This window comes from Somniosus microcephalus, chromosome 14, assembly GCF_052327205.1.
Source record: "Somniosus microcephalus isolate GS21.2 chromosome 14, FLI_Smic_1.0, whole genome shotgun sequence".
Lineage (NCBI taxonomy): Eukaryota > Metazoa > Chordata > Chondrichthyes > Squaliformes > Somniosidae > Somniosus > Somniosus microcephalus.
In genome coordinates, this window is record NC_141000.1 from 114,750,247 (window position 1) to 114,772,722 (window position 22,476).

The 22,476-nt window shown below is 48.8% G+C and overlaps 1 protein-coding gene across 1 annotated transcript in view; it reads left to right on the plus strand.

Annotated features, from left to right (window-relative positions):
- Positions 1-22,476, plus strand: part of LOC147107866 (ATP-binding cassette sub-family G member 1) — a 56,207-nt gene that overhangs the window by 11,938 nt on the left and 21,793 nt on the right. Inside the window, exons 3-7 of the mRNA XM_086007233.1 lie at positions 14,087-14,204; positions 17,114-17,246; positions 18,758-18,808; positions 20,680-20,825; positions 21,727-21,850. Of these exons, the coding sequence (XP_085863359.1) occupies positions 14,087-14,204; positions 17,114-17,246; positions 18,758-18,808; positions 20,680-20,825; positions 21,727-21,850 (572 nt within the window). The remainder of the gene's footprint in view (positions 1-14,086; positions 14,205-17,113; positions 17,247-18,757; positions 18,809-20,679; positions 20,826-21,726; positions 21,851-22,476) is intronic.

The window sequence follows — 22,476 nt, forward strand, 5'->3', positions numbered from 1 at the left end:
TAAAGTCACTGTACTCGGGCAGCAAATGATGCTTTAGACACAGCGTGTAGAAATTCACAGGATATATGGCGGGATGTCACCTGCACTGAGTCATGTGTCTTGTCCCTTTTAACTGCTTGATTTTGGAAGATTCATGGTGTTGTGACTCAATGTTGCTTTTACTGCTCTGTCGCTGGGTTATAATAACAGATTAGGGAAACAATCTTCCTTTAACTTTACACAGAGAAGAATATACACCCCTTTGTCTGTAATATTTAAATTATAGACTTTAAAAGACAGCAGACAAGACTCAGTTTCTTGATTAAGAAAATATAGGCCCTAATTTTGCTAACACTACCACCAAATTATAGTCCTTTTACACTGCAGATAAAATTACTGCAAGTCTGAAATAAAAACACAATATTCTGGAAATACACAATAAGGATATTTTAAAAATAATTTCCAGTGTAACCCCTTGACAAAACTGATAACTGTAAAGATAATTAAGTCTCTTAATAAGGTTAAATAAAAAGGTAGGGGAGAAACAGATATAAGAAGGGAGAGAGAGAGAGAGGTAAGAGATGGTGAATGAGGTAGATTTATGCACACCATCTGGTTTCCACTGTGCCTCTCTCAGTACAGTGACCATCTTACCCTGCTCCTTTTTCCTTTTAACTTTCCAGCCGTGAGTCAGTTAGGCTGGGCACAGCCACGCAGTGCGTAGACCTGAGGGGACGATTCCATTCTCGCCCGAGAGCGCAGTGCGGGTTATCACGGGCTGCATTGCGCTTCCAGTGAGCGCTTCCCCCTCTCCCCGCACCCTCCATTATCCCCTCACCTCCCCCAGCTGGGAGTACTGGAGTTCAGAATCAAGTGTGAATGCCTGGGACCAGCTCCTAGTATTCGCCTAACACCGATGGCACATTTCCATGGGCCTACAATGCTGCCGGTTCCCCAAATGCCACGGCACTCGGTTGGCGTGCACTCCTATATAATAAAAACAAACCTTTTCTTTAAATGTGCTGTTAAGGGTAATCATTAAAATCATAGCAGCGTAAATGAGAGGGATCTGTAAAATGGGATGTCGTCCTTGACTGTGTGATGGGTGTCTGCCTACAGTCCTGCCAGCCATCTGCCCTCACTTTATCTCTGACTCGGGCTCCTGAGACCTCAGCCCATTCATTATCCTTCATCGCTTTTCTCTTGCCCTCCGGGGCATTATTGCCACAGTTTGTTATAAATGACTCCCAGCTGCATCTGCTCGTTGAGTGATATGGCAGCTGACAGGCAGGCAACCACTCTGTGCCCACCTTACTGAACACTGGAACACGAGGAACAGGAGTCGGCCATTCAGCCCCTCAAGCCTGCTCCACCATTCAATTAGATCATGGCTGATCTGTACCTCGACTCTAATTACCCGCCATTACTCCATATCCCTTGATACTCTTATTTAACAAAAATCTAGCGGTCTCAGTCTTGAAAGCTTCAATTGACCCCTAGCATCCACAGCCTTTGGAGGGATAGAATACCAGATTTCCACTCCCCTTTGTGTGAAAAAGTGCTTCCTGATTTCCTTCCTAAATGGCCGAGCTCTAATTTTAAGATTATACCCCCTAGTTCTTGAATCCCCCCCATCAGTGGAAATAGTTTTTCTGTATTCACCCCATCAAATTCTTTTAACATTTTAAACACCAGTTGGTAAGATGTTTGGATGTACTGAGACTCAGTGCGAATGTACCTGTTAAACAGCCCCTGTGTTTCTCAATCCCCATTTAAAACAATTATGATTTATTTATTCTTGGATTGTGGGCGTCGCTGACAGGGCCGGCATTCATTGCCCATCCCTAGTTTCCCTGAGATTTGATGGAACTGAGTGGCTTACTAGGGCGGTTATGAGTCAACCACGTTGGTATGGGTCTGGAGTCAAATATAGGCCAGACCGGGTAAGGATGCCAGATTTCCTTCCCTAAAGGACATTAGTGAACCAGTGGGGCTTTTGCAACAATCCAACAGCTTCATGGTCACTTTTACTGACACCAACAAAGCCTTTCATATTGCAACGGCCTTCTACGGACTAAAATATATACAGAACTACATAAAATGTACAGCACAGAAACAGGCCATTCGACCTAACTGGTCTATGCCGGTGTTGATACTCCACACGAGCCTCCTCCCATCTTATTGGGTGACTGCTTTGCGGAACACCTCTGTTCAGTCCGTAAGGGTGACCCCAAGCTTCCGGTCGCCTGTCATTTTAATTCACCGCCCCATTCCCACTCAGACCTCACCATACTCGGGCTCTTGCATTGTGCCACGGAAACCCAGCGTAAGCTCGAGGAACAGGATCTCATCTTCCGATTAGGCACTTTACAACCTTCCGGACTCAATATCGAGTTCAACAATTTCAGATCATAACCTCGGCTCCTATTACATTTTTACATATATTTTTTATCCACACCTTTGTTTTGTGCCCTTCCCCCTTTTTTCTCTCCCACATGGCAGCTGTCTCTCATTCTGCCAGCGCATTTCACACCTAATCTAGAGCCGTCTTTTGTCTCCACTAGTCCTACCACCATCTCGTCTCGTTTTGAATACCTCTTAATGTCTCTTCACTTCTCTTTTGTTCTCTCATCCCCATTTCCCAGTCCCCAAACTGGCCTTTTAATCTGTTTCATTTCCTGTGTTTTTTCAGTCCTGACGAAGGGTTTCGACACGAAACGTTGACTCTATTTTCTCTCCACGAATGTTGCCTGGCCTGCTGAGTTTTTCCAGCATTTTCTGTTGTTATTTCTCCTCCCATTTTACTTCGTCTCACCCTATCAGCATATCCTTTTGTTCCTTTCTCCCTCACGTACTTATCTAGCTTCCCTTAAATGTATCTATGTTATTCGCCTCAACCACTCCCTGTGGCAGCGAGTTCCACATTCTAACCACCCTCTGGGTAAAGAGTTTCTTCTGAATTCTTTGTTGGATTTCTCAGTGATTTCTCCAAGTTTCTCTCCTCATTCTCTTAATAATAATTTATATATTGATGACTCCCCTCATCACCGATTCCCCAACCAGAAGAAATTGCCTTTCCCTATTCACTCCATCAAAACCCTTCATCATTTAAAAAAAAAACCTCCATTAAATCTCCTCAGCCTACTCTGCTCCAGTGGAAATAGTCCCAAGTCTCTCCTCAGAACTACAGTACCCCACGCTTGTCATCATCCAGTGTGTATGTTTTATGTATGCTTGTATTTTTAAATAGGATATTGTCTGGTGGAGGAGATGAGCCTGACTGTAGAAAGGATGACACGATTACTGAATCATTCCAAATCAATGGCTCTTTCTCAACCAAGGTTAATTCAATACTCATAGAATTACAACACGGAAACAGGCTGTTTGGTTCAACCAGTCCGTGCTGGTAGTTACCCTCCACACGAACAGTAGACCTAATCCCACGTGCCCGCCCCATTCCCATATCCTTTTATCCTCCTTTCCTTCAACCGCCTGTGTAATCTATTATTAAACGTTGTCATGGTCTCTGCTTCAATCACTGACTCTGGTATTGCTCTCCACAGCCTCGCAACCATCACCCTGTCCTAAATCTCATGCATTTAATTTTAGATCTATGACCCTCAGTCCCTGGAAACAGGCGCTCGGATTTTAACTGGGAGTGGGATTTCGACCGGTTGGGGGCTGGTGGGGATTGGGCAGGGCGAGTGCTAAACCCCCTGTCCTTGGCAGCGTGAGGCCTCCGACGATTTTAACTCCTCGTGGCAGCTGGCCAGCGGGCAGGAGAAGCGATCCCGGCCGCAAGAGGACGCCCGGTGGCACCAGAGAATGGCTCGCGGGCAAGAAGGTAAGTGGTGGGGTTGGCGGGGGTGGATTTTCAGGGAGAGTCTCACAGGCGGCAAAGGTTTGCAGGGGTTGGGGGGGGGGGCTAAACTTTCCTAATGGGACCCTCCTGCTCCTCCTGGCCCAACAGCCTTAAATGGCTTCCAAATACTCTTCCTGTTGTCTTCAGCTGACGAGAGCGCCACAATGGCGTCTTCACTCAGGCCACAGGTAAAATTGCAGTCGAGCTGTGGTGGGGTAGGGAGGCGGGGTGATGATGTCATTGGACCCTGATCTGCATATTTAAAGAAGGACTCATTAACCTACTAAAACCATGACTGCTGCCAACACCACAGGGAGCATGGAATACCTGTTAAATGCTCATAAAGTGCCGCTGTTGTTTTTTTTCTCCCTCTTGGATCGGCCACAGGGACCATTTTAATGGAAAAGGCAAAATACTGCAGCTGCTGGAAATCTGAAATAAAAACAGAAAATGCTGGAAATACTCAGCAGGTCAGGCAGCCTCTGTGAAGAGAGAAACAGAGTCAACGTTTCAGGTCGATGACCTTTGGTCAGGCCCTTTTAATTGGCAATGCTTAAAGGAAGGGGGTGGGGGAGTGTGGCGTCTGCAGAAGGGCCCCTTCTGAAGCAGTGCTGTGCGTCTTGGAGCCTTGCTCAGATGCTCCCAGCTGAATTGTGGGGTGGATCGCTCCCCTCCCCACCACCGCATTTAATTCGAAACCAGGGCCTTGACGAGCCGAGTACAGGTGCCCCGGCCCTGAGTGCTTCGGAGCCGTATCGTAGTGTGTCAGGCGGAAATTGCTGGTGAGCAGGCCTCAGGATAAAGCACCCCATGACGTGAGGAGTCGCGGCCCGAAAAGCTTCAGCTCCACGAGCATTATCGGCCACACACAATAAACTCATTACTGCGCACAGAGCTGCTAAGCAAATAGGGCATTGTTCTCCTCATTCCTCAAATATAACATAACCCAGTCGAAGGCTAACATATGCACCAGTCCCTTTAAACTGCCAGAAAGATAGGTGAAAGTTTAATTACCATCTGTTCGACCCTGGCTCTAAACCGCGCTAAGTGCCGCCAAGTTGCCAGGCAGTGTGTCAAATCTGATTAATGAAATCTGAAGGACCTGTTCAGACTGAGCATGGGCCACTACACAACAACAGGCTTAAAGGCAGGAGCGAGAGGGACCTGCCGCCTTGCTTAGTGTGGGGTCGCAGAATTAGCATATAAAGCATTAAGACCTTGCTGGAGCAGCTGAGAGAAGGGAATGAAAAGGCCATTCACATTGATTTGTGTTCACAAAACATTGTTTGTTTACAGTAAAGAAACAGGCAGAGAACAGGTCCCCCAAAAAAACCCCAGGACACCCCAGGGGAAAACCATGACATCTGATTACCTCACTTCTTCCTCCTTAAAGGGATATGCTCATCCTTGGTAAAAATTATTGTATAACTGATCCATATAGGCCAGAAGGTCCCAGATTTTGATCCGTGCTGAGTTAACTGTTCTGAACTGAGGCGTTGCAATTGGCTACACTACCTGACGGCAAAGAGGAGGGGAATATATAAAATCAACCCAAGGTTCCTGCTCCTGATCCCCACCGAGTAGCCCCGCTGGGAAAGGATGCATGTGTGGACCTCGGGTGCGAACGGCCCTAGGTTGGGTTGCGATGCCTCCCCCCCGCCACCCGAGGTTGGTTAGCTTGCTGACACTGTCAGGTCTCTCACTTGAAGAAAGGTCACAAGGGTGAGGTACTGGAGGGAGATGAGTGCTTGTGGAGCCATAACAAAGCTCACATCAGCGTCTTCAGCGCCGGAGGGGGTAAAAGGGACATATACCGTGGTCCTTATAAAAATACAGCCTCTCTTGAAACACTGTTAAATAAAGATTTGCATTTATATGGCGCCTTCTCACGACCACAGGATGTCCCAAAGTGCTTTACAGCCAATGAAGTACTTTTGAAGTGTAGTCACTTATGTAATGTAGGAAACGTGTCTTTCGGAGGAGACGTTAAACCAAAGCCCCTTCTGCCCTCTGAGGTGGATGTAAAAGAGCAGGGGCGTTCTCCTTGGTGTCCTGGCCAATATTTGACCCTCAACCAACATCATTGAAAAAACATTATCTGGTCATTATCACATTGCTGTTAGTGGGAGCTTGCTGTGCACAAATTGGCTGCCGCATTTCCTACATTACAACAGTGACGACACTTCAAAAAAAGTACTTAATTGGCTGTAAAGCGCTTTGGGACGTCCGGAAGTTGTGAAAGGCGCTATATAAATGCAAGCTCTTCTTTCTTTAGAAGAGCCAATTGTACAAGTCAGCCCTACCCTCAGAGTGTTTAGTGGGCCATCTACAATTTTCAGAAATTCAGCGCACCCAAATTTCTGGTATCCGCTGACAGCCAGTGTGATTCCAGTCTACAAATCATAGGCAGTCCACGGCTGAATTTCCAGCATGGTGAACCACCAACAGTATTTACTGAGCAGGCTGCCTTGGACTGCTCTGGAATCTGGCTCGACCTGAAATTTCCCACCCTACAGTCACAATGTCCTGTTGCTTTGGAGATATTCAGCCTGTGGGTGTCACAGATTCAGTTATGAAAACGCTACTTCACATAACACAGATGGTATTGCTGCAATAAGAAACCCAGTGGTTCCACGAATTTTCAATCTTTGGTTACATACTGAATGGCGCGAGTTGACTAAAGAAATTATTATTTAGAATAATCCAGAGATTCATTGCACCTGAAAGCAAAGTATCTGGGTGGTGCAATGGGTTATCATTCTATCCCTTTATCTTTGGGACCTGTGTTGTAAGAAGAAAGAAAGAAATACTTGCAATTTTACAGCGCCTTTCACGACCACCGGACATCTCAAAGCGCTTTACAGCCAATGAAGTATTTTTGGAGTGTAGTCACTGTTGTAATGTGGGAAACGCGGCAGCCAATTTGCGCACAGCAAGCTCCCACAAACAGCAATGTGATAATGACCAGATAATCTGTTTTAGTGATGTTGATTGAGGGATAAATATTGGCCAGGACACCGGGGATAACTCCCCTGCTCTTCTTCGAAATAGTGCCATGGGATCTTTTACATCCACCTGAGAGAGCAGACGGGGCCTCGGTTTAACGTCTCATCCAAAACACGGCACCTCCGATGTGCAGCGCTCCCTCAGCACTGCACTGGAGTGTCAGTCTAGATTTATGTGCTCAAGTTCCTGGAGTGGGACTTGAACCCATAACATTCTGACCCAGAGGTGAGTGTGCTACCCACTGAGCCACGGGCTAAAAGTCTCCTCTCCCTGTTGGCCTATTAGGGTTCTAGATATAATGGTTTCAATTTTAACCTCCCTCACCCAGCAAGAATGGTGTGCGGGCTGCGTCCACTTATCAGCCTGAGGTCGCATTGTTCTCCCGCCCGACGACAACTTATCTCAACAACAACAACTTGCGCCTTGACGTAGTAAAACATCCCAAGGCGCTTCACTGGAGTGATTATCAACCAAAACTTGACACCGAGTTTGGTCAAAGAGGTACGTTTTAAGGAGAGTCTTAAAGGTGGAGAGAGAGGCGGCGGGGGAGAAATTGGGTATGTAGTGCCACCTATTAGCGCCTAAAGAGGGCAGTCAGTGGCTGTAGCGCCACTGGTCGCGCCTACCGCGATATTCAGCGGGGGCGCTAATGGTGGCGTTAGCCTGTTGTGCTGCGCTGCCACCGATGATGTCATCGGTGTGCGCAGTGCCCCATTAGCGCCCCGATCGCGATATTTGGTAGCGAACGCCGCTGTAGCGCCGTTCGCTACCCGCACCCGGTTCACGGGGCCTTACTGTGCCGGCAGTGGCGCAAGTTAAGGTGGAGGTGCGGGGCGGCCGCCTTTTTCGGCGGCCGCCTGCCAGCACCTCTGTCCCCGGCCTCCTGACCCCACCCCTGCAGCATTGCCGGCTGTTTCCCGAGAGCCCGGCACTTCTCCTTGGTGCCGGGCTCTTTTGCCGGCACTCACGATCGGGGATCGCGCTGTTGCAGGCCCCTCCCCCTTAACAATGGGAGGAAGGCCTGCAGTACCACAGCGTGCCGTGCCGCAGCGTGTGGCGCTGCGGCACGTTGCGCTGCGATACTCAGTTTCAGCGCCCCAAGAGGGACGCGGAGCGCCTCGAGCCTCGCCCCGTCTCCCTCTAGGGGCGCTGAAACTGAATTTCTGACGTTCGTTAATGCTCCGAACGCTGCGCAAAAATCAGCGCCCAGGCGAACTTGGCGCCACTTTGGCGCCTCAACCCAATTTCTCCCCAGCGAGTTTTAGGGAGGGATTTCCAGAGCTTGGGGCCTAGGCAGCTGAAGGCATGGCCGTCAATGGTGGAGCGGCTTTGAAGTCGGCTGAGGCAGGCTGGGGCCCAAATTAAATCTTAAAGCCGTGGGCCGATGACGTAATTTTAACTTCCGTATTTTGAAGACCCGCATAGCGCTGACCCCAATATCCCAACCATGGCAGAAATCCACGGATGGACAGATGAGGCCAATGTAAGTTTGGAAAAATAATCTTTTTATGGAATCCTTATGGGCTAGGAGGAGCAGAAATGCTCCCCCCCGCCGCCCCCCGCCACTCCACGCCCCCCGCCACTCCACGCCCCCGGGCCCTGCAAGGATACCTTGGGCCTCTGCTGCCCCAGGCTTCTACCCCCCCCCACCCCTTCAACTGCGATCATTCCCAAACCCCCTCCTTCCTTATTTACCTTGTCAGGGAACCGATTCCATGGGTCCCCGGCAGTGGCCTAACCTTCTGCCACTCTCCCCTCTTGCCCTGCTGGCATTTGACATCATTCCCAATGACATCAGGTGGGAATCAGGTTCGAGGAGAATTCCAATGAGGCCTGAGAGTTAAAATCTTCTGGGTCTCACACCCCGGGTGGCCATTGGAAGCCCCACCCCCTGATTCGTGTCCCAGGCTAAAATTGACTCCAGTGAGTGAGAGGCAGCCTCAATCCATTTTCTAGTGGATGTGAGTGAGTGCACACCACAACTCGCTATTAAAAGTGCAACAGGGAGTGCTGATGTGAGGTTGGGATTTCAGTGCATTGTTGAGGCAGAGTAGAGGGAACCTTTACCCTGTATCCAACACTGCTGGACCTGACCTGTGAGTGCTTGATGCTGACACTAGGTGCCTGAAATGGAAAGTATTGCATTCCCCTGCACTAACACCCCACACCCTGTAGACCACAAACATTCACTAGAAAACAATATATAATTACTAACAGATCTCTCATGGCATTGCTCACAATAAATCCGAGTTTCACAATGACAGGAAGGAGGCACAGCAGGGGGCTTTCTACAGGATGTAGAAATAACGAAACTACAGGACAGAACAAAGGATTCTCCAGAATTACCCGATGATGGTATCAATCGAAGTCCAAAGTCCATTTTATTTTTCCCTTGCCATTTCTTTACCATCAGTTACTCCCTGAAGGTGTTGATTCCTTGCTGGGATACCATGCCACGGGTGGTAGTCTTTCTCCCAGTAACTGTTATTCCTATGTGAGTGCTAGGCTATTCGTCTACAGGGGCATCACAGCAGAACCTAATCCTGTCCCTCAGCTAACATCCACATGTTTACCCTTCCAGCAGGAGGGGGAGAAGTCTGGCCTATTTTCTCTTCCAGTGTCAGCTGTGGCTCAGTTGGTAGCACTCTCGCCTCGGAGTCAGAAGGTTGTGGGTTCAAGTCTCCACGCCAGGGACTTGAGCACATAAAGCTAGGTTGACACTCCAGTGCAGCACTGAGGGAGTGCTGTACTGTCAGAAGTGCCATCTTTCAGATGTGTCATTAAACTGAGGCCCCGTCTGCTCTCTCAAGTGGATGTAAAAGACCCCTTGGCACTATTTCGAAGAAGAGCAGGGGAGTTATCCCTGGTGTCCTGGCCAATATTTATCCCTCAATCAACATCACTAAAACAGATTATCTCATAGAATCTTAGAAGGTTACAGCACGGAAGGAAGCCATTTCGGCCCATCATGTCTGTGCTGGCCAACAAAGGGCTATCCAGCCTAATCCCACTTCCCAGCTCTTGGTCTGTAGCCCTGCAGGTTAGAGCATCCCAAGTGCACATCCAAGTACTTTTTAAATGTGGTTAGGGTTCCTGCCTCTACCACCCTTTCAGGCAGTGAGTTCCAGAACCCCACAACCCTCTGAGTGAAGAAATTACCCTCAAATTCCCTCTAAATCTTTCCCCAGTTACTTTAAATCTGTGCCCCCTGGTTTTTGACCCCTCTGCTAAGGGAAATAGGTCCTTTCTATCCACTTTATCTAGGCCCCTCATAATTTTATACACCTCAATAAGGTTTCCCCTCTGCCTCCTCTGTTCCAAAGAAAACAGGCCCAGCCTATCCAGTCTTTCCTCACAGCTAAGATTCTCTACTCCCGGCAACATCCTTGTAAATCTCCTCTGTACCCTCTCTAGTGCAATCACATCTTTCCTGTAATGTGGTGACCAGAACTGGTCATTATCACATTGCTGTTTGTGGGAGCTTGCTGTGTGCAAATTGACTGCCATGTTTCCTAGATTACAACAGTGACAACACTCCAAAAGTACTTAATTGTCTGTAAAGCGCTTTGAGCCGTCTGGTGGTTGTGAAAGGCGCTATATAAATGTAAGTCTTTTTCCATAACTGAGGCAAGCTGAGGCTATTTTTTAATACGCCCTCGCCACAGCCCCCGGCTGAGAACAGCTAACAAGCACCAAGTAAAGCTCAAATCTGGGACCTTCTTGAATTATATGGTTCGACAACTCACTGTGTATACAGTGTGAGTCATTGAGCCAATCCTTTACTATTCAGCGAGAACGAGCTAGTGCACAAGCTGTGCTGAAAACAAGCAGGTCAGTGAACTCTAGTAAACCTGTAGCTGACTGGCTGAGGCCTAGCGATTAAAGGATGTCACGGCTTAATTGGATTTTTCTGTATAATCTACAGCCGAGCGGGCCGGTATCTTAAACTGTTGGGCGTCCCTGGCTGCTGAAGGAAACTTTGACACTGTTCTTTGTTGTTCACACAAGGCTGCCGAACTTGTGTCTGCAGTTTCTTCATATTCCTCAAACTCCTCTTCTACCTCCCAGTGGCCTTCCATTTACTTCGGCCATGAAGCACCTGGGATTTTTATTTTTTCTCCTCATCTGATGAGAACTGTATTGTGAAAAATTTCAAAGATGCTGTGTTGCTATGGTAATGAAATGATTGTGTTGTTGAGTGATCTACCATGCGATGGAGTCTTAAGTCACAAAAAAAGAGAGTTGCATTTATATAGCACCTTTCATGTTTGCAGCATGTCTCAAAGTGCTTTACCGTCAATGAAGCCAAGTCATGTTGTAATGTAGGAAACGCAACAGCCAATTTGCACACAGCAAGATCCCACAAACAGCGATGAAATAATGACCAGATTATCTGTTTATAGGTATTAATAATTGAAGGATAATTATTTGCCAGGATAATGGAGATAACTCCCCTGCATTTCTTTAGACAGTGTCACGAGATCCATTACATCTGTCTGAGAGGGCAGATGGGGCTGCAATTTAATGTCTCATCCAAAAGATAGCACCTCCGACAGTGCAGCACTCCCTCAGCACTGCACTGGAGCGTCAGTCTAGATTATGCGCTCAAGTTTTTGGAGTGGGACTTCACAGAATCACAGAAACCCCACAGTGCAGATAGAGGCCATTTCGGCCCATCGAGCCTGCACCGACACATATCCCACCCGATCCCCGTAACCCCTACACCAACACATATCCCACCCTATCCCTGTAACCCCACGTATTTAATTCCCCTAACACTAAGGGTCAATTTATCATAGCCAATCAACCTAACCCGCACATTTTTGGAGTGTGGGAGGAAACCGGAGCACCCGGAGAAAACCCACGCAAACACGGGGAGAATGTGCAAACTCCACACAGACAGTCGCCCGAGGCCGGATTCGAACCCGGGTCCCTGGCGCTGTGAGGCAGCAGTGCTAACCACTATGCCACCGTGCTTGAACTTGAACCTACAGCTTTCCTTATTCAAAGGCAAGGGTGCTACCAATCGAGCCACAGCAGACACCTGCAAATCCTGCACAAGTCAAATGTCTGATCTTGACATTATTAGGGGGACAGGGGTGAGGGCGTGTGTGGGGAGACGGGTGGGAGATTGGTGGGGGGAGACGGGTAGATTGAGTGGGTGACACTTCCGGGTGATTTTCATCCAACACTCCCAGCAAAAACCAGGCGGGGAGGCACTTAAAATCAGCTTGGAGATTTACACGCCGACCTCCCTCTTCGTTCCTGCTGTCTTCTATTTAAGCAGGTGGCAAGGACACCCAGCGGGGTCCTTCTTTAAATACGAAGATTGGGATCTGATGATGTCATCGGCACTACAACCTGGAAATTACTGCCGGTATTAGTGTACAAGCACAGTGGGCTGGATTTCACCAGCCCTGAGGAGGCGGGTATGGAGGCGGGACTGCCGGGAAAGTGCCCTCTTGCCAGGAGGCAGGAAGCCATCCCGCCCCGGGTCCCGTCTCCTTGGCGGCGGGAAAGGGACTAAAGCCTATTAACTGCCTGTTAACAGGCAGAAAATAGGATTATCCCCATTTTTCGTCCTGAAGTGCGGGCTTCTCGACCTGGGGGTACCCCGCCGGGGTGTAGGAGGTGAGTAGGAGGTCTGCGGGCGTTGGAGGGGTCTAAAAGTGCGATGTAGAGGTGAGTGATGGGTGCAAGTGTGGAGTGGTAAGTATGTGAGGTGAGTGTAAAATGTTAGAAATGTTAGAAAATGTTAACTTACCTTTGTTTCTCCCTACAGCCTTCAGCCGCTGTGGAGCCGGAGTCCCCGACATCTCCATTGTAGATTTCACAGACTGGCTGTTGCACCCTCCGATGCAACAGCCAGCTGAATTCTGCAAAGTATAAAGGTTTGATGAGTCCTGAACACAAGGGCTCATCAAACTACACAGAATGTCAGTGTCTGACAGCTTCACAGAGCTGTCAAACGATGACATTTCTTCTTTCAAAAATTCTTGACACATGACATGTCATACGTTGACGTGCTCTGTCACTGACTTCCCCCTAATTGGCCTGCTGAACCCGCTGGGCGGGCTTAACAAGTCAATCAGGGGAAAATCCCGCTGGTTGGCCAGAAGCGGATGGAGACGGGACTGAAACCCGGCAAGCAGCAGTCCCACCTCCAACACATCTCCATTCATAAAACCCAGCCCAGTGCGTTCATATGGCATTCTTCTGTCAGCTACTTTAACGTAGGCATTAACCTGGTGTCAGCTGTGGCTCAGTGGTAGCACTCTAGCCTCTGAGTTAGAAGATTTGTGGGTTCAAGCCCTAGCCAGACATTTGAGTTATCTCGGCTGACACTCCAGTGCGGTGCTGAGGGAGCGCTGCACTGTCTGGAGGTGCCATCTTTCAGATGAGACATTAAACCGAGGCCCCGTCTGCTCTATCAGGTTGATGTAAAAGATCCTATGGTACTATTTTGAAGATGGGCAGGGGATTTATCCCTGGTGTCCTGGGCCAATATTTATCCCTCAACCAACATCACTAAAGCAGATTATCTGGTCATTATCACATTGCTGTTTGTGGGAGCTTGCTGTGCGCAAATTGGCTGCTGCGTTTCTTACATTAGCACAGTGACTCCACTTCAAAAGTGTTTCATTGGCCGTTAAGTGCATTGGACATCCTGAGGTTGTGAAAGGTGCTATAGAAAAGCGAGTCTTTTTCTCTTTTTGGTTGTGTTATGAATTGGTGACCTGCTTAAAAATGGAATAAGTTTACGATTTTGCTACAGATAGCTCACAGAGGAATTCCTGCCCTCTGTCGGGGTAGAGGAAGGGGGAGCTTTAGTCTTTGATCGCCTGTGGGGATTGGAGAGGAATTTTCCAGATTTTCTTCCTCCTTAAAATGCCGTGGATTTTTAAAATTCGCTTTTTCGCCACTTCCAGGAAATTGCATGGCTGCGGGGAGGGGAGGGGATAGGAAGTGCCAAGTCACAGTGTGCCAGGCATCGCGAGTGTGGGGCAGGCTCGATAGAGCAGCTGGTCTTTTCCTGCCTGTCAGTTTTGTATATTCGTACTCTGCAGCTGACCTGTGCTCTACCAGACCTGGAAGTGCTTGATACCGGCACTGGGTGTCAAACATAGATAAGTGTTCCAGCACTGCCATCTATCACCTTGAAAAGGAACAAATTAACCAATTTGTTTTAAATATCTAAGTGTATTAACATTCATGTTCCATATATTTCTGCCTTAATAGGCTACAAGACTTTACTGAAGGGCATCTCAGGCAAGTTTAGCAGTGGAGAGCTCATAGCTATCATGGGTCCCTCGGGAGCTGGAAAGTCAACGCTCATGAATATTCTGGCAGGGTACAGGTAAGAAGAAACTAGGCCAGTCGAACTGTATTGATGAGAAGCCCAGCAATTATTTGAACATTACAACTACTGTACTTTCCTTAAAATATGCTGCACACAGAACCTGTCTCCTGATCACTATCCAGTGATCCCTGCTGGAAAGTGCACGTGTTATGGGTAGACGGTGATGCCTTATGCTGTCGAATAACCTGCCAGCCCTCACTCTCTGGTCTCACTCATCAGAAATGACCACTTGACTGAGGAAGCGCAAGGACTGCCAGCATTTGCATAGGCCACGCGGCGGAAAGGAGGCAATGATTTCAAAAGAGGGAGAAAGAAAGGAGGGGGGAAAAAATGAACAAAGGCCTGTGGATGGCCAGGGGTGCTAATGATGTCACCGCATTGACGTAAGAAAACTACTAGGCACTTGGTCTAAGCGTTAAACAAAGCTTTAATCAACTGTTTTACAACATGGAGGTCTAGTTGTGTCCTTCACTAGTTCCTGTTCAAAATGTCCTGTGCAAGCTGGGCCCGTGCCCGAGTATTTATACCCTCCCTGGACAGTGCCACCCGCAGGCCGCTCAGTATTATTTCATAAGTCTTTCATGAATGACTGATTCATGTCACACATTATTACAACAACAACATTAACTTGCATTTATATAGCACCTTTAACATAGTAAAATGACCCAAGGTGCTTCACAGGAGCGATTATCAAACAAAATTTGACACCGAACCACATAAGGAAATATTAGGGCAGATGCTTGGTCAAAGAGGTAGGTTTTAAGGAGCGTCTTAAAGGAGGAAAGAGAGGTGGAGAGGTGGAGGGGTTTAGGGAGGGAATTCCGGAGCTTACACAGGCCATGGCTTGTATTAAGTGCACCGCCCCTTGACATTCAATGGCATTACCATCGCCGAATCCCCCACTATCAACATCCTGAGGGTCACCATTGACCAGAAACTTAACTGGACCAGCCACATAAATACTGTGGCAACAAGAGCAGGTCAGAGGCTGGTTATTCTGTGGCGAGTGTCTCACCTCCTGACTCCCCAAAGCCTTTCCACCATCTACAAGGCACAAGTCAGGAGTGTGATGGAATACTCTCCACTTGCCTGGATGAGTGCAGCTCCAACAACACTCAAGAAGCTCGACACCATCCAGGATAAAGCAGCCCGCTTGATTGGCGCCCCATCCACCACCTTAAACATTCACTCCCTCCACCACCGGCGTACCGTGGTTGCAGTGTGTACCGTCTACAAGATGCACTGCAGCAACTCGCCAAGGCTTTTTTGGCAGCACCTCCCAAACCCGCGACCTCTTCCACCTAGAAGGACAAGGGCAGCAGGTACATGAGAACACCACCACTTCCAAGTTCCCCCCCAAGTCACACACCATCCTGACTTAGAAGTATATCGCCGATCCTTCATCACCGCTGGGTCAAAATCCCGGAACTCCCTACCTAACAGCACTGTGGGAGTATCATCACCACATGGACTGCAGCGGTTCAAGAAGGCAGCTCACCACCACCTTCTCAAGGGCAATTAGGGATGGGCAATAAATGCTGGCCTTGCCAGCGACGCCCAGATCCCATAAAGAAATTTAATTTTTTTTTAAAATACTGTCGCTGTAAAAAGTAGGTGGATCTGAAGTGAAAGCTCACGTGCATGAATTTTGTTTACAGTCAACAACTCTTGTTCAATTTGCCTTCCAACTCGGCCTACATAAAATATTAGTTGCTCCCTTATGTTTACAAGAGAATATATAAAACACTTATGGACGTGTGATTTACACACTACATTTTACAATAGGTGTATCTGTGCTGTTAGATGTGTTATGTTGAGGGGTTGGGTGGTGCATTGGGCTATTCCACTGGCCTTTCACCTCTGGGGTGAAAGTCTCCTCTCTCTGCTGACAGGTAAAAGGCCCTAACGTCAGATGAGGTGAGGTGGCGTCCGTTCAGCTCCTAATGGGCATGGGCACCAAACTGGCACTGATTGCCAATCTCAGAGAGGCTACAGCGATGGCTGGTGTAGGAAGTGGAGATGTCACATTGGTGCAGTAGGTAGGGTTGCCAAACTCTGGCTGGACGTATTCCAGGAGGTTTGACATGAATCTTGTCATTCATGTGGAAATGACTTATGACTGGGTGACCTGCTGGTGGCGCTGTCCAGGAAAAGTATAAATACTCGGGCATGGGCCCAGCTTGCTCAGGACACTCTTTTACAGGAACTAGTGAAGGACACAACTAGATCTCCATGTTGTAAAACAGTTGATTAAAGCTTTGTTTAACGCTTAGACCAAGTGCCTAGTAGTTTTCTTACGTCAAGGTTTCATCACATGACCTCCCTCCTCCAACCGCCATTGGTCACCTGACATGTCGATCCTCACGGCGCGCCATCTTCCCCACGACCAATTGGAAAGCGAACAGACTCTTCGTTATTCGGTTGGATGGTGCTTGACTGTCAGTCAAACAGTCTTTCCCCGCCCCCCCCCAATATTTTAATAACTGATAAAGATAAGTGTTCAAAGAATTTATTTAATGCCCCTGTGACTTTTCTCCTGGGTCGCTCGCAGCAGTGCCCTGGAGATTAATCTTTAATTCCCGGAGACTCCAGAACAATCCTGGAGAGTTGCCGACCATAAGCAGTAGGGGGTGGGTGCGGGGCGGGGGGAACGTGGGAGGGGGAAGTCTCTTCAGAGATTGAGGTTAAGAGTTCAGGGTCCTTGTTGGAGCAAAGTAGAGGGAACTTTATTCTGCATCCAGTCACTGCTGTTCGTGACCGGGGATGAAAATGTGCAAGAGCATTCTGTTCCCAGTGCTGACTTCCAGTGAGATTAAAAATCCTGTGAGAAAAGATATTTATTGCAAATAATACTTCTTCAGTGGCTACTCTTTACCAATCTACCTTCATTTTTGCGATTAATGTAGAGAAACCGGAATGAAAGGCCAGGTCCTGATTAATGGACACCCTCGAGATCTTCGATCCTTCCGGAAAGTGTCGTGTTACATCATGCAGGATGACATGCTGCTCCCTCACCTCACTGTTCAGGAGGCAATGATGGTAGGTCTATGATGCGGTGACTCTGTACAACAGCAACACCAACAATAACAACAACTTGCATTTATACAGTGCCTTTACCACACAAAATCGTCCCAAGGCGCTTCACAGGAGCGATTATCAAACAAAATTTGACACCGAGCCACATGGGATATTAGAACAGGTGACCAAAAGCTTGGTCAAAGAGGTAGGTTTTAAGGAGCGTCTTAAAGGAGGAAAGAGGTAGAGAGGCAGAGAGGTTTAGGGAGGCCTTGGGGCCTAGGCAGCTGAAGGCACAGCCGCCAACGGTGGAGCGATTAAAATCGGGGCTGCTCAAGAGGCCAGAATTGGAGGAGCGCAGATATCTCGGAGGCTTGTAGGGGCTGGTGGAGGTTACAGTGATCGGGAGGGGCGAGGCCATGGAGGGATTTGAAAACAACTAGTTGCTGGCTCCATCTCTGAGCAGAGGAAGGTCAGAATGAGAAAAGATATCTCAGCCGAGCAAGCTCTCCCCATTGTTTAGATTCCCCTCGTTCTTTTGCATCTCCGCACTCCCCAGGTGCCGGGGCTTTCCTCCTCTGCTCCCCACTGACTGGAATTGTATTTATTGAATGCTTTCGCAGAGTCTGATGAATCTTCTTTTATTTTAATTGAGACACCCAGATGAGGAAATGAGGCCCAAAGTGCAGGATGCTACTTAGGCTGAGAGCTGCACATAGGAGCATAGGAACAGGAGTAGGCCATTCAGCCCCTCAAGCCTGTTGCACTATTCAGCTAGATTATGGCTGATCTGCACCTCAACTCCATTTACCCACCTTTGTATTATATCTCTCGATGCCCTTACTGAACAACAATCTATCCATATCAGTCTTGAAAATTTTAACTGTCCCCCAGCATCCGCAGCCTTTTGAGGGAGCGAGTTCCAGATTTCCACTACCCTTTATGTGAAAAAGTACTTCCTGATTTCACTCTTGAACGACCTAGCTCTAATTTTAAGATTATGCCGCCATGTTCTGGATTCCTCCACCAGAGGATATAGTTTCTCTGGGGCTAAAATTGGGCCGCACAGTGCTCAAATGGAACCCTAAAGGCCCTAAAATGGCAGGCAGGAAGCGTGCGCGCCCTTCAGACCAGAAGTGCGCTGGCCGCCATATTGGGAAAGGACAAACAAGAGGCGTCCTTTACCCACGCCAGAAGCAGGTGTTTGGCTATTTGCATATGCAAATAAGGAGTCTAATGCCTGTTTCAGGTCCTTGCTACAATATTGGTTTTCCCCAAGGCAGCGGTGGGACATTTTTCTACATTAAAGGTGCTATATAAATGATGGATGCGCCAAGTGACAGTGTAACTCAGGCATCAGGTTCCATTTGAGCGCAGGAATAGCAAGCTGTGTGAGGTCCCGTCAGGAGGCTGTCTTCTATTGGGTTGAGTTTGCATGCTCTACAATATAGCTTCATTCTACTGGCTCGGTACTGATCTGAGAACAGTGGCTGTTGCCCAAGTCTTATTGTAGTTTTGTGCTTGCTGTGTTTCAGGTCTCAGCCAACCTGAAGCTCCAGGAGAAAGACGAAGGTCGCAAAGAAATGGTGAGTCCCATCTGAGATTTTGAGGCAGATCCTCCCGAGTGTTTTCATTTTTTTTTGTTACTTTGGCGACCTTGCACAGGACACATCGTAAACCTTCCCAGCAGAGCAGCAGATTCGCTGCGATGGTGAAAGGACAAAAAGAAAAGCGTCAAGGAGGAGGAAAGGACATTCGGCTCATCGTAGCTCATCCCTGGAGTACCCCACGTCAGTCTAGCATTCTGCCGCATTATGAACACCCTCGTGTTATACCAATCAGGAAAGATTGAACAGGCTGGAGCTCTCTTCTCCAGAAAAGAGAAAGCTGAGGGGTGACCTGATCGAGGTCTTTAGGATTATGAAAGGGTTTGATGGGGTAGATGTGGAGAAGATGTTTCCACTTGCGGGGGAATCCAAAACTAGAGGCCATCAATATAAGGAAGCCACGAATAGGGAATTCAGCAGAAACTTCTTTACCCAGAGCGTGGTTAGAATGTGGAACTCGCTACCACAGGGAGTGGTTGAGGCGAAGAGCAGAGATGCATTTAAGGGAAAGCTAGATAAACACATGAGGGATAGAAGGTTATGTTGATAGGGTTAGATGAAGAGTGGAGGGAGGAGGCTCATGTGGTGCATAAACACAGACATGGACCAATTGGGCTGAATGGCCTATTTCTGTGCTGTACACTCAGCATAATTCTATGTAGTGACTCCACTACCTTACTCGATAGATTATTTACAAAATGATTTCTTTTTTCAAATTCTCAGTTTGTCAGGAAGTTCTCCCCTCATGCACCATCTGGATGGATGAGCTAAGACTGTCCTTCCTCATCCGTGCTTACCTTATGATCTTGTTTTCAAAATTGTCATTAAAGACGGGTGTAAGGGTGGAAGATGTCTGTGCGTGGATTCTTTTAACGTGGGGTGGCCGTTGCACACCAGCTACCACACAGGCTTGACAGAGCAAGGTCTTGGTCCAATGGCAAGGGATTCCAAGACGATTGGAGACCAGGCTCTGCTACATCAGCCTAGCACACGCACACAAACATACTCCTACTGTCCTCCTCCCTCCTTCCTGCAGGTCATCTCTGCCTGGGTTTCCTAGGCTGCAGCATGGTCCTCCTAATCCCGCTGCTGGTCCACGCCGCACCACTCCTAGGCCTTCACCTCGCTGCTGAGTTCGTCCTGGCTCCTGGGCCCCGTCCTCGCCCCTGGGCCTCGTCCTCGCTCCTGGGCCTCGTCCTCGCTCCTGGGCCTCGTCCTCGCTCTTGGGCCCCGTCCTCGTTCTTGGGCCCCGTCCTCGCTCCTGGGTCCCGGCCTCGCTCCTGGGCCTCGTCCTCGCTCCTGGGCCTCGTCCTGGGTCCCGTCCTCGCTCCTGGGCCCCGTCCTTGCCCCTGGGCCCCGTCCTCGCTCCTGGGCCCCGTCCTCGCTCCTGGGCCTCGTCCTCGCTCCTGGGCCCTGTCCTCGTTCTTGGGTCCCGACCTCGCTCCTGGGCCCCGACCTCGCTCCTGGGCCCCGACCTCGTTCCTAGGCCCCGTCCTCGCTCCTGGGCCCCGTCCTCGCTCCTGGGCCCCGTCCTCGCTCCTGGGCCCCGTCCTCGCTCCTGGGCCTCGTCCTCGCTCCTGGGCCCTGTCCTCGCTCCTGGGCCCCGACCTCGCTCCTGGGCCCCGTCCTCGCTCCTGGGCCCCGTCCTCGCTCCTGGGCCCCGACCTCGCTCCTGGGCCCCGTCCTCGCTCCTGGGTCCCGACCTCGCTCCTGGGCCTCGTCCTCGCTCCTGGGTCCCAACCTCCTTACAGTGTGTCTCCTTCTAGTGAGTGTGCCTCGCGATGCGCCTCCTTCCCGCAGTGCGCCTCCTTCTAGCTGACCTCTTGTGATATCCCATCTGTTCTTGATAGGTGAAGGAGATTCTAACCGCTCTCGGCCTGCTGGAATGCGCTAACACTCGGACCGGCAGCCTCTCTGGAGGCCAGCGGAAGCGTCTCTCCATTGCCCTGGAGCTGGTCAACAACCCTCCGGTCATGTTTTTTGATGAGCCTACCAGGTACCTTTTTTTTCTAAATTATAACACAAGCGCCTAGAGAATCAATACAGTTTAAGCAGTGCGGGTTGTGGTGGAAATACGAGCTGGCAGCTTAAGCAGTGCGGGTTGTGGTGGAAATACGAGCTGGCAGCTTAAGCAGTGCGGGTTGTGGTGGAAATACGAGCTGGCAGTTTAAGCAGTGCGGGTTGTGGTGGAAATACGAGCTGGCAGCTTAAGCAGTGCGGGTTGTGGTGGAAATACGAGCTGGCAGCTTAAGCAGTGCGGGTTGTGGTGGAAATACGAGCTGGCAGTTTAAGCAGTGCGGGTTGTGGTGGAGATACGAGCTGGCAGTTTTGGACTGGCGTTATTTTGCAGCCATTGAATTAACACCGATTCGGAAAATCCGGTCCAAGCACAATCATGAAAGGAGTTGGTAGACGTTGCTGCGGAGAAGCGCTTTGAGCTGAATGGTGCGCCTCCCAGTGGCCAAAATCACCAAAATAATTTGGCTAACTGGTCACTCATTTCTTTGCTATCTGCGGTATGTAAAATGGCTGCTGTGATTAACAATATAACGATTCGCTTGGGTGTGAAGTGCTTTAGAACCTCCTGAGAGATGTGATAAGGTGCTATATAAATGCAAATTCTTTCTTTTTTAAGGTAAAGTGCTAAATGTAACAGAATGAGTAACCACTGAATTACTTGGAGTTATTAACGTGAAGATGAGACTCCTTATAGGCTTACTCAAAGCAAACTTGTTCGCCATATTCCTGACTCGACAGGTAGTGTCCCAGAGTGGTGGGATGCAGGTTTGTACCTGGGATTTCCCACTGTGGGGCAGTGCAAGCTATTCTATCAAAGAGATAGTCTAATCTTTACCCTTCAACTTGCCTAATGTCATCATCCATTCCTTTGCTTGCAGTGGCCTGGACAGTTCATCCTGTTTCCAGGTAGTCTCTCAGATGAAATCCTTGGCTCAGGGTGGGAGAACTGTCATCTGCACCATACACCAGCCCAGTGCCAAACTTTTCGAACTGTTTGACAAGGTAAGAAATGTACTTTCTCTCCTTTATTTGTGAGAGGAATTCCAGTGGTTTTACCCCAGCATTTTATGTGACTGATTATCACTCACCAACGTTGCACAGGAGTGGTGCTCCTTCAATTTATGTTAAAATACTCCAGAAGTGTTTTTATTTTTCTCTGCTTCTCCAATTCTCTCAACTCCTGCCTTGAAGGCACTGATTTGGGCTGCGGTAGGTGTTTGGCAAAGTGGCCATTCGTCGTGTGTGAGCCTTGGCCTTGAGTGGGAACAGGCATTTCGACCGTATTGGCCCGTCCTTCCCTAACTCCACACCCAAACGTACGCATTCAGCAGGAGTCGCTGGAGGAATGGGAATCCTGGCTGATTACTATTGATTCTGCTTCCACCACCCTTTCAGGAAGTGCATTCCAGATCACAACTCGCTGCATAAAAATATTCCTCTTCATCTTCCACTTGGTTCTTTTGCCAATTATCTTAAATCTGTGCCCTCTGGTTACCAACCCTCCTGCCGGTGGAAGCAGTTTCTCCCTATCTACTCTTATCAAAACCCTTCATAAATTTGAACACCTCGATTAAATCTCCCCTTAACCTTCTCTGCGCGAAGGAGAACAGTCTCATCTTGTGACCTTG